This window comes from Pteropus vampyrus, unplaced genomic scaffold (genome assembly GCF_000151845.1).
Source record: "Pteropus vampyrus isolate Shadow unplaced genomic scaffold, Pvam_2.0 Scaffold130, whole genome shotgun sequence".
Lineage (NCBI taxonomy): Eukaryota > Metazoa > Chordata > Mammalia > Chiroptera > Pteropodidae > Pteropus > Pteropus vampyrus.
The window spans coordinates 2,907,095-2,917,618 of NW_011888911.1; the positions used below are offsets into that span (position 1 = coordinate 2,907,095).

A 10,524-nucleotide genomic window follows, 5' to 3' on the forward strand; every position below is an offset into this window, starting at 1 on the left:
GCACTAGTGGCTCTTCAGAGAGGAGAGTCTTGACACAGCCCTTGCCTTGGGCTTTTGCTCTGAGGTCCTAGGTGGGGAACTGGAGCCTCCCTTCCTTCCCCAAAAGGCTAGAGCAGATCAATGGTGGCTTCTGGGAGCCCAGTGCTTTGGAGCTGCAGCCCCACGTCCACTCCCTCCCTCGGCAGCTGGGCTGTATTAATGCTCAGCTGTATGCTGAGAATTAAATTAGGCTCCTCTACTTAACTACACCCGGATCAGCATTCTTGGACAACACAGGCCCTTCCTGCAGCTCTCCTGCTAATCTCCATCAAACCCAAACTTTTCCCAGCTGCCCAGGCAGCAGAATGAAGTGGGGTAGGGGGCAGCAGCTGCCAGCTGTGCCAATCCAGTACTCTCTGGCCTCTTGGCCCCATCCCAGTCTGTCCCTTTGTGCCCGCAGCCTGCTAAATGTAGGAAGTATCCCATTGCCGCTCCCAGTCCTCCTGGGGAGCGTGGAGGGCAGCATTAAGCTACAAGAGAAACAGAACAAAAGTTCCTGCCTTTTCGTCAACACTTCAGGTACCCACCACTGCCTGAGCAGATAAAGGCATGGGTCTGTGTCTACTGAGAAGAATAATGGTTGTTCCCACTGTGGCCTCCGGGTTCCCAGGCCTCCTGTTCTTCATTTTGACTGTAGAAGGAAAGGGCCCGTCATTCCTATCGCTCATGTGGAAGTTTTCAAATAGCAGAACCATGTCAGTGCCAAGTCCAACCTGTGGTCATTGGAGGAAAGTTACTGACATGGGCAGACGGTTTGCTGGGTATGAGCGTAGCCTGGGGAGAGCCTAGGAAGGAACATGGAGTTGATATGCAGGAGTAGGGGTAGGGACCAAAGGACTTGTGTTTGAAGGTTGGTGAATGACAAGTGCTTTTGGACTTTCACAGGCTGAGGAGTCAGTGGTGGTCTGTGTGCTGGACACTCTGTAAAGTGTAATTTCATGGGGGATGGATAGAGCAGTCACTATATGCTCACACTAGGCTGACGGTCAGGGCCAGAGGACCTAATGTGAGCAAACGTCTGCCCATCCTGTGTCTGCAACTTAATATCCTTCTCATCACACACAGGTCTTTCACGTTGTCCATGAGAACAGCTGTATTTGAAATGCCTAATGAGGAGGGATCTGAGGGCAGGGCAAAGACGCCGCTGGAAGGAGTGAGAAAGACTGCCTGGCACATAGGAGGCACTCGCTGCACATTCGTTAAATGAATGAATGAATATTCTAGCTGGCTGCATTTCATATTACACATACTCGATAAAAATTATTGAATTATGATTAACTTGTGAGACCAGGGTAGAGAAAATGAGAGCGTGAAGGTCAAGGCCAGAGAATGGAGGCTTCTGTGAAAGCACAGCCTCATAACTAACTCAGAGTTTCAGAAAAACGAAGTGCGGGGGGAGGTGCACACGGGGGAGCAAAGGTTAGAAGTGATCGGCTCAAGAAGTGCAGGAGCTCAACCCGCAAAAGCGGGGCCAGGCTTCCAGAAGGAGGAAAAGAGACAACCGGAAGATGGCACAGAGGCGCTGCCTTCCACAGGAGCCACAACCAGGGAGAGTCTCAGAAGAACTTGGGGGGGGTGAGGTGGGCAGCTGTGTCTGAGCTGAGGGGTGGAAACCAGGAACAAGAGAGAAGGGTTGGAGGGACGTAGAGAAACAGGCCTGGCCTTTTCCCGGATAGAAGCCGAGCGGGTCCTGAGGAGAAGGGAGATTTCTCCAGTAGGCAGGCAGAGAAGGATGGACACGGGCTCCAGTGCCCATGAACAGGCGGAGTGGGTATGAAGGAGCCTCTAATTAAGAAGTTTCCTCAAACACTCAAAGGCAGACGCGATTGACCTGTATCTCCCCAAGTGAGGGGTTTGGAACACTTGTCTGATGTCTGCTTCGAGTGGGAAGTTGGGTTAGGTGGTGACAGGACTGTGACTCAGCGCTCTAGGCAACAGTCCTAGATGCTGGTGACAGTTAGTTACCCAGATAGGATCTGAATCTTGTGTTTGTCAAATGCGACGACTCCCTTCCAGGGTCTGTTTGCTGGGCTCTCCCCAGAAAGGCCTCCCCAGGTCTGACAGGAAGAGCCCAGAGAGCACCAGGCCCTGCCCTCTGTCCCCGGAAGGCCACACACCGCCCCTGTCAGTTGGTGGACACTCACCTGTGGACTGTCCTGGTAGGGTGGGGGAGGGACATTCTGCGTGGCCATCATCGTCAGAGCTGGGGCTGGGGAGGCATGTTGCATCATGGGATTGATTCACATCGAGGATCTGTGGCAGGAGAAAGGGGCCGCAGGTTAATACTGAGCACAGGGAGCCCGGCGACCAGCCAGTCGACATCTTCTCAGGCTGGGCCACCTGAACTGACCAGACACAGCAAGGACTGAAAGCCCTTTAGGGGAACAGATGGGAGCTGCTGGGAGGGGCCTAGGTGGGGAGGGGCTTGCTGTGAGATTTGCCTTGAAAGAAATGATATTCAAATCAGATGTAAAACAACCTATAGGAAGCCACGCTTCATTCGGCATCAGTTGGGGGTGAGGGGTTAGGGAGGAAAGGGAGTCGGAGCTTGGCTGGTGGCAGCACAGCGGGGTTGGAGGCCATTCGAGTACCCACAAGGCAACGGTGCGTTCCCTGTTCCGGGTCTTCAAAGCAACCACCTGCACCCTCAGGGCAAGGAGGCCTCAGCCAGCGCCCTTCCAGCTCCAGTTCCCACCTTTCTGCCCCCTCCTGAGTGTGCTCACTACACCCCCTAGTGGAGGGAAGGCACGTGGCTCGCTGGTCCCTTCCTCAGACTGGAGGAAGCAGCAGCCCGGGTGACCCGGAGGTCTTCTAGCAACATCGGAAGCCTGGGTGAACACCCATCACCTGCGGGGTTTTCTGGGTGTTTGTTTGTGACCGTGGGCTTATGAACGTGCCTGCTCATTCTACTAAGGAAGGCTTTCCTTAGCCTTCATTCAGTGTAGAATCACAGGCATATGGGGCCAGTGGAGCTGTCAGAGCCCATGGTTGTTCCCCTTCTTACAGAGAAAAAGATGGAGGCCAAGAGAAGGGGTGTGTGTATATTTGAGGGCAGGGTGTTAGTGAAGCAAGAATGGAACCCAAGTCTCCAGGTTCCCAGTCCCCCCGCACCACACCCCAGTCTGCTCTACTAGGCTCCCAACCCCCGCCCAATACCAGGAAGCGAGCTGTGCCCACTGGTCCTCGGTGTTTCTTCTTGAACCAGAACACACTGCTGTAAGTGGAGACAGCCTGGCAGTGCCACCCAAGGAAACAGGATGCCCAGAGAGCCGTTTAGCTCAGGAGATGCCCTGAAATATTCAGAGCTAGAAACCGCGGGCAAGCTGCCTGATAGAGGACTATTCATCGTGGGGCATGGAGACCCTAAGAACCTCTGTGGGGTGCAGGACCTGTCCTCCCAGGTGGAGGGTGCTGATGAGACAAAGACCTTTGTGAGCATGACACACAGACCTCTTTCTTCATCCTCTTCTCTCCTCAGGGCAGAGACTGAGTAGGTGCTGATGCCCTCTCACCACACCCTCGCCAGGGTCTTCCAAAATGTTTACATGGCTGAATTCAGTGGGAATTTGAGGGTGTTCTGGAACTGCCTAAATAAAGGGTAGGGTCTCCAGGTCCATGTGGGGTGTGTGTGTGTGTGTGTGTGTGTGTGTGTGTGTGTGCGTGTGTTGGTTCTTTTTCAGGAAGAGGAGGAAAGATCAGCTCTGGTTGACCTCGGCCTCCCAAGTACCAGGGATGCTTTGACGTTAAGTGCACGTTCGAAAGCACTAGAAAGCTAGGTTTTCATTCAAGTAATACCCGATAAATATCAACTACATGCAAAGAACTGTGCTGGGGGGCACAGACAGATGGAAGGAGGCAAGGTCTTCTCTACAAGAAGTGCTGTTACTGGAGAGAGGTGATAGTCTGTCCAGTGGGAATGCGGAAAGGGAAATGGAGATTCTGGTGGCAAGATGTATTTTCCTATGCCGAAGATGTGACTGCAGGCAATTCCCCTCGGCCTCTGCTGCCTATACCCCACCCCGTGGCCTTAGTTCAGAAGATGGGCCACCAGGATGTCTACACGACAGAAGCTCTCAGGGTCGCCCCATCTCACAGACCCAGATTCACAAAGAGGCTCAGAAGGGCCCTGGAGGGAGCCTGTCCCTTCAGGCAGGGAACCAGTGCCTGCTCGCATGGCTGGGTCTTTGTCTGCAGATGGTAAACGTCCAAGGAAAGCAAGAGCAGAGTGACAGGGTTCCTTCCAGAGCAGGGTGGGGAAAAAGAAAAGAAAGACTTCTTGAAACAGCAGAAAGAACTTCCAGAATCAAAGCTTTTGAGAGATTCGAATGGGTGTGGCCCCTGAGGGAAGAAAGGAAATAGGAATAATTCTGGGATGTGTTAGGCTCAGCTTTTCCTGAACTCTGGCCTATGGGTCCTGAAGGCAGATCCCTTCCCGGGACCATTCTCAGATGCTCCTTTGCTGAAAAAAGTGAACCTCCGTGGGTTGTAGTGCCAGAAGGCTCCAGTATATTTGCAGTGACACGAGGGCGGCCCTGCCTGGCAGTAAGGAGGGGTAGTTAAGAGCAGTCTGCACCCAGAAACAATCACCAGGAGGCTGAGAGATTTCCCAGTCTGGAGCCTGTGGGGCTGCAGAGGTAGGGCCAGACCGGCCTCAGAGGACTCAGGAAATTTTTTCTGAGGACCCAGATGGCCTTTGCCCCTCCTCCTCCCCCGACTCTCTGGGGTCACCACAGGCCACTAGTCCACTGCCCCATTGCCCCCTGGGGCTTCTCCTGCAAGAGAACTGAAGGCCTTTTCATCAGGAGCTTAAGTTTCCTTCTCTGCTCACTCAGGCAGAGAAACCTCTGGTAACTGGATGCTGGGGAGACCCAGGGCCCACGTTCTTTTCTTCACCTCCTGCACCCACACATATAATACTCCATCCTTGGGAAACCCCACCAGCTAGGCTTGGGAGCTGAGGGGCTATGGAACCATCTGGAGAGGAATGTGGGGATCTGACTTCTCTTGTCTGAGACCCTGCAGCTGGGGTACAGGGAGCTCCTCAAGTGATCTCTGGGTGCCCAGCCCTTTGGGGAAACGCACCCTTCCTGCACTTTCTTTGGGAGTGCAGAGGGGAACAGCAAGCCTGAGCTGCAGACACCCAGCCCAGGGATTTTGAGCATTTGTCTGGGAGAGGCTGCCCCGCCCTGTCCAGAGGCCCCAGCGCTCCGTTACCAGACACCAGGGCACTCAAGGGAGCACAGCCAAGACTGCAAATGGAGGACACACCAGAACAATTTATCACAGGGAAATTTCCCATGGAGGAGAGGCTCACGTCGAAAGATTGCTTTTAATGTTGAAAACCTTTATTTTATGACAGCTAGGAGGGGAGGGAAAAAAACCCTAATGCAACTCTCAACCCCACAATGACATCCAAGAAGAAATAATTTGTGTCACTGATACTATCATCAAAAGGAGCTAAAAATGCCATTTTCCAGAGCTCAAACCGAGTGAAGCTGGGAGCATGGGCTGGGTGGGTGAGGGGCATGGAAGGATACCCTTTGAAGAGGTAGGAATGGGGGAGCCCTAGAGTAGCTACACCCTCTGTCTTCTCAACTCTAGCTCCCCACACCCTGCAGGTAAGGCCCTCAGTCTGGAGCCTTGAACTCCAGTGTGTTGACAAATAGGCTTGGAAATAAAAAGACCAAGCTCGTTAGGAAGGAGCTCATTAGGACTTGTTGACATGAAACCCATTAGACCAATTAACATTCCATTAACGGCCTGGGGCACCAAGAGGTTAATGCAGCCCCAGTAATTGGGCTGGGGTGCCCAGGTTGGGGGCTCAGGGCCTTAAAGCTGAGAAACAAAGTCTAATTGAGAACTCTCTGGCCAGCTGGCCCTACAGCATCTGTTCTCGCCTCCCCCCACCCTAGAGGAGACTACACTGGGTCTCTACTGACGTAGGAGAGGGGAGGAAGGGACCAACCTCCCTGTGGCTCTCCAGTGTCCCACCTCCTTGCCCCAGACCAGAGACTGGGCACGAGGACAAGGTGGCGGAATATTTCCACCCTCTTGGACTCTTGATAGTCCTGCTTTTTTCATCTACCCCACTCCCCTTTCTGGTCCAAGTTCTTTCAGTCCTGGGGAAGTAAGTCCCCTCTCCACTGCCAGTTAGATGTGACCCACTCTTATAGAAACTCTTTGGGAAAAAGCTAGAATCCTTGAGGCCCCAGAGTCTAATTTATTTTAAGAGTGTTGTAGTTTAGGGCAGAGGGATGGGGGAGGGAGCACTGGTCCCAGGCCAGCTGGCCTGCCTGCCTGCCTTCCAATCTTCCTCCCTTCCTTCCTTCCCTCCTTTCTTCCTTCTTCCTCTCTCCCCAGCAGAGTGGCTAAGGTATTGCCCAGGGCGCCTAGAAGCCCTTCTCTCTTGTCCTTGGACACACTAGGAGTATTTCCATTATTTCCCCTCCCTTGCTACAAGTAGAGGCTATAATCCCATTCCCCGTCTGGGCCTCAGTTTCCTCATCTGTAAACTCCCACAATAGGAGTGTGTGCTTAGGGTCAAAACGTCTGGATGGCACACCCAGCTCTGCCACTTATCCGGAGCCTATACAAGCAGCTTCCCCTCTTAGAGGCAAAATGAGGGATTTCACCGGAACATTCTGAAAGCCTTTGCCCAGGGTTTAGCATTCAACACAAGCTTAGTTGAATGGAATGGAAATAGATTGCAGCTTGAGACTGAAAGGAGCCCCCTGAGGCCAGAGAGCTGGGAGTCCTCCTCAGCCCCCAGGTCCCCCAGGTGGTTACCAGGCTCCCACCTCCAGGCCTCCCCTCTGAGCAGCTGCCCAGGCTGGGGTTCTGAGTCTAGACAGATTTGCAGGAGGCTGAAATAACACAGTGAACTCAGCAGGAGGGACCAAAAGGCTACATTAGTAACCAGGCTGGCTCCAACCTCTCCCTCTGGAGCAGCCACCTCAACCTGGTGCAGTCCGTTTATTTTCCTCCAGTGGAGGAGCGCTTGGTCTAGAACGCTGGTCTCCGGCCCAGCTCCCTTCCCATGGGCTGCCTGTAGGTGGCGCCGCGGAGCCCCCTTTAATTGCATTATATAATATAACCTGTTTACTAAATCATGTAATCAGTCGCCCTAGGATTTACAACTTCAGATGTGTATAGAGAATTGGACTTTGAGTCAAATTTAAAAACAAATAAAAATGAGAGGCAGCTGTTGCTGATAGTGTGATATTCATCTTTTGGAAACAAATTCACCCCACTGCTATAAATTATGCCTGGAAAAAAAGTGTTGTTGGTGGGAAGGAGTTGGCTAGGTCTCCTATGCTGGCAACTCAGAGCGATGAATCTTGAAATAACAGTGTCAACCTGTCACTGATTTCATGTGACTCTGTGGATTTATCTAAAGAAACACAGGCGTGTGGGGGTATACGCGCGTGCGCGCGCGCACACACACACACACACACACACACACACACATATACACAAACACGCGTGCGCGCGCGCGAACACACACAAACACACCCAGGCCTCACAAAACCCGGTAAGGGCTAGAAATCACAGCCTAAAAGCTGAGTATTAGAGGAACTCAGTGGTCCCCGTGCCTGGGAACATGGAGTCAGCACTGGGTGGTGACAGGGCGAGCCTAGTGTGGGGTGGTAGAAAGGGGTGGGGGGAGGCGAGCAAGAGGATGTGCTTGTGAGGAGGTCTGGTTGAAATGTTTCAAAATGATAGAAAAGTGAAGGGTCATTGAGGAATGATGGGAAAAGGGTCAGCTCCCCAGCAGCCCACCTCCACACAGCACATCAAACACTGGACCTGGACCTTCTCACCCTGGTGCTCTGGGAGCTCAGGGGCCTGAGGTGACAGAATTTGGGTGGCCTAGTAGATGCTGCTTCTCCCATCCTTCTGACCTTGGGGTGCTGGGGGCAGATGGAAGTCCCCTAGTCTGATAAGACCGGGCTCAGAGTGGAATGTGGAAGCCAAGGGGGTAATTTTGTCTTTTACTGAAGGAAGGACAGGTGGGAGAGTAAGTGAGTGGGATTTGCACTCAGGGTCAGATCCCCTTGCTCACTACATGTTCTGAAGGCTGGCAACCTCAAAGAGGTTGAAAATGAGCCACTGTTCCACAATTACCCAGGTCCCAGGGGACACTGCACCTGGCGCAGAAGCCAAGTCCTTGCAGAATGTCACAGCCAGGAGGGCCACTTTCTTGGTGCCCCTCCGGTTCCTGCTTAGAACTCTCAGTGGGAAATAATTCTGACTCCAGCCGGAAGCAGAGAGGACGCCCAAAACAGAGGCAACTCAGGCCTTTTGGTCACCACAGTTCTCAGCACTAATTGTCATTTGCTATCTTTCTGGGAAGCCTGCTTGGGAGGTGGCACCAGGTCATGCCCTACTATGATGATGCTGGTCTCCAGGGAACAGAGAGGAGACAGAAAGACCAGCGTGAGCTTGCACTAGGACTGCTGGCTTCTGACTCCCTGAGTGACGTGACAATCTCTCCCCATCTCTCGTTCTCCTCTTTCAGCCCTTAACTGCCTCATGGAGCAAATGGTCTCTGGAAGGGGTACGAGCCTCTGTGAAACAGCAGAATGCAGAGAGCCCCCTGCACCGATTCCAGCAGCGAGGTCTCCTTCACATGGCCTGTCGTCCTCCTTCCGAGACCTCCGTGTCCTCTCCTTTCACCACCCCCAAGCTATGTTGCTGTTTGCTCTTTATCTGGAATAACAATATGTCCCCTGTATGGCTGGGTCAACAGGTCATTTATACCCTCACTGACCCCAGCCTAGAGATAGCAAAAGCTTGCTGGAGAGACCCACTTCTGGAGGGCAGGGGGGACATTATCCCCGCCCCCCCTGGATCCCTCTGTGCCCACAGTTTAGTGAGGAGAGGCTAGTGGTCACACAAGGCAGAGGATTCGACTACATGCTGGGTATGACTAGGGCTTCTGGCAGTCACAGACCCACATCCCCGAACAGGTTCCCTTCGTAAGCGGAGGCCCTGTCTTGCCCTATTGCTTCCCGCCATGCCTCTCTGATTCACGAGCATTCCCAGAAAGGCAAGGCCCAGAGTTCCAGGGCCACAGCTTTCCCTCCTTTACTCCCCCAATTTAGCTATTTTTCAATCTGGCTGCAATAAGTGGACCGGAGTCAGAGTTAGGAAAGCAGCCCGTGCTCTGCCCCCAGCCCTCTGCTGCCTGACTCTGCCTCTCTGCATCAGGACCAGGAAGTGGCAGAGGCCCCACTCTCCGCCCTGCCTTGGCTGTCACACCTTTTCTGGCTTCAAAAAGCCACTGATATATTTTACAAACTGAAACAGCAATTTAATTCCCCCTGATAGCGGCAATTGTCCATTAGATCTTCCTACTGAGGAGCTTAACAATAATTCCTTTCATCCAACTGCTTGCTTCTTCTTGATCTGAGAATCAATCCCATAATAGCAGGCAAGAGTTTTCCCATTACTCTCCCCCTCTAGCTCTTAGCATTTGATGGAGATTCTCATCTCCTCTTTAAGCACTTTACAACTTGGCAATTCTTCCCCTTTTGGTTCCCTTAAACAAAATAAAACAAAACAACAGAAAGGAGAGGAAAGCACGCTAGCTGTAAGGGTGGGCACGGCCCCTGCATTCTTCTCACAGAGAAGTGGTGTGCACCGTCTCCTGCTTGGGGGGTGAGGGGGCGTCATTGGATGGTCACCCCCAATCTAGTAAAAAATGGGTGCTACTCTGCCCCAGAAGGGCACCACTAGTCTGGTCCTGAATTCACACTCACCCACTATTGGGTCCTGCTTTTGCCAGTGGTGCTCAACTGAGAGCGCCTTTCTCTTTCTAGGAAGCCCCTCCCCTTGTTGCTTCCTCCCAGGAATGGAGGTCAGGAGGCTGTCGGTGCTGCCTTGGGGGTGGAGTCCACAGGAAGGGTCTAGTCAATTCCTCTCCCTGTATGTTGCCTAGATTCCCGCCCATCACTCAGGCAACTCTTAAACCTAGAGTGGGATCCTGCCCTCTCTTTTTCATCTCCAGCCCCCTTCATCTCTCTCCAAGCAGCGTGAGTAGGAGAGGTGGGGAGGAACAGGGAAGGAGGGAGCCTGAGGCCTTTTATTCAATTACTTTTTTCTCTTTCAAACCTCCAGGCGGCCCCAGTGATCATGGGCAGAGGAGGGCTCTCCAGTGCTTCTGGGGGGGCAGTTAGGGTGGATTGCCAGGGCACCTGAGAGCCCCAGCCTGCTCCCCCAAGACACCATCATGTGCTCTCTTGTCTGCACACACACACACACACAGAAACAAATCTAAAAATGAACCCAGGGACTGAAATCCCCCTCGACAAACCTGATTCCCAGGTTTATTATTATTTGCTGAGAGCTGACAGCAGCCGCTGCTCAGGAACCGAGCTGAGAAAACAACACAGCCGGGCCCCTGAGGCTCACAACTCAGCAGAGACAGACCAACAGCTCTGATGCGGGGACCCAGGTGGAGGAGCACGTCTGCTCTGCAAGGAG

At 53.0% G+C, this 10,524-nt stretch overlaps 1 protein-coding gene across 1 annotated transcript in view; it reads right to left on the minus strand.

Moving 5' to 3' along the window:
- The window catches only part of PKNOX2 (PBX/knotted 1 homeobox 2), a 248,570-nt gene that overhangs the window by 74,126 nt on the left and 163,920 nt on the right, over nucleotides 1-10,524 (minus strand). The window contains exon 3 of the mRNA XM_023534735.1: nucleotides 2,184-2,292. Within this exon, the coding sequence (XP_023390503.1) occupies nucleotides 2,184-2,270 (87 nt within the window). The 5' untranslated portion in view covers nucleotides 2,271-2,292. The remainder of the gene's footprint in view (nucleotides 1-2,183; nucleotides 2,293-10,524) is intronic.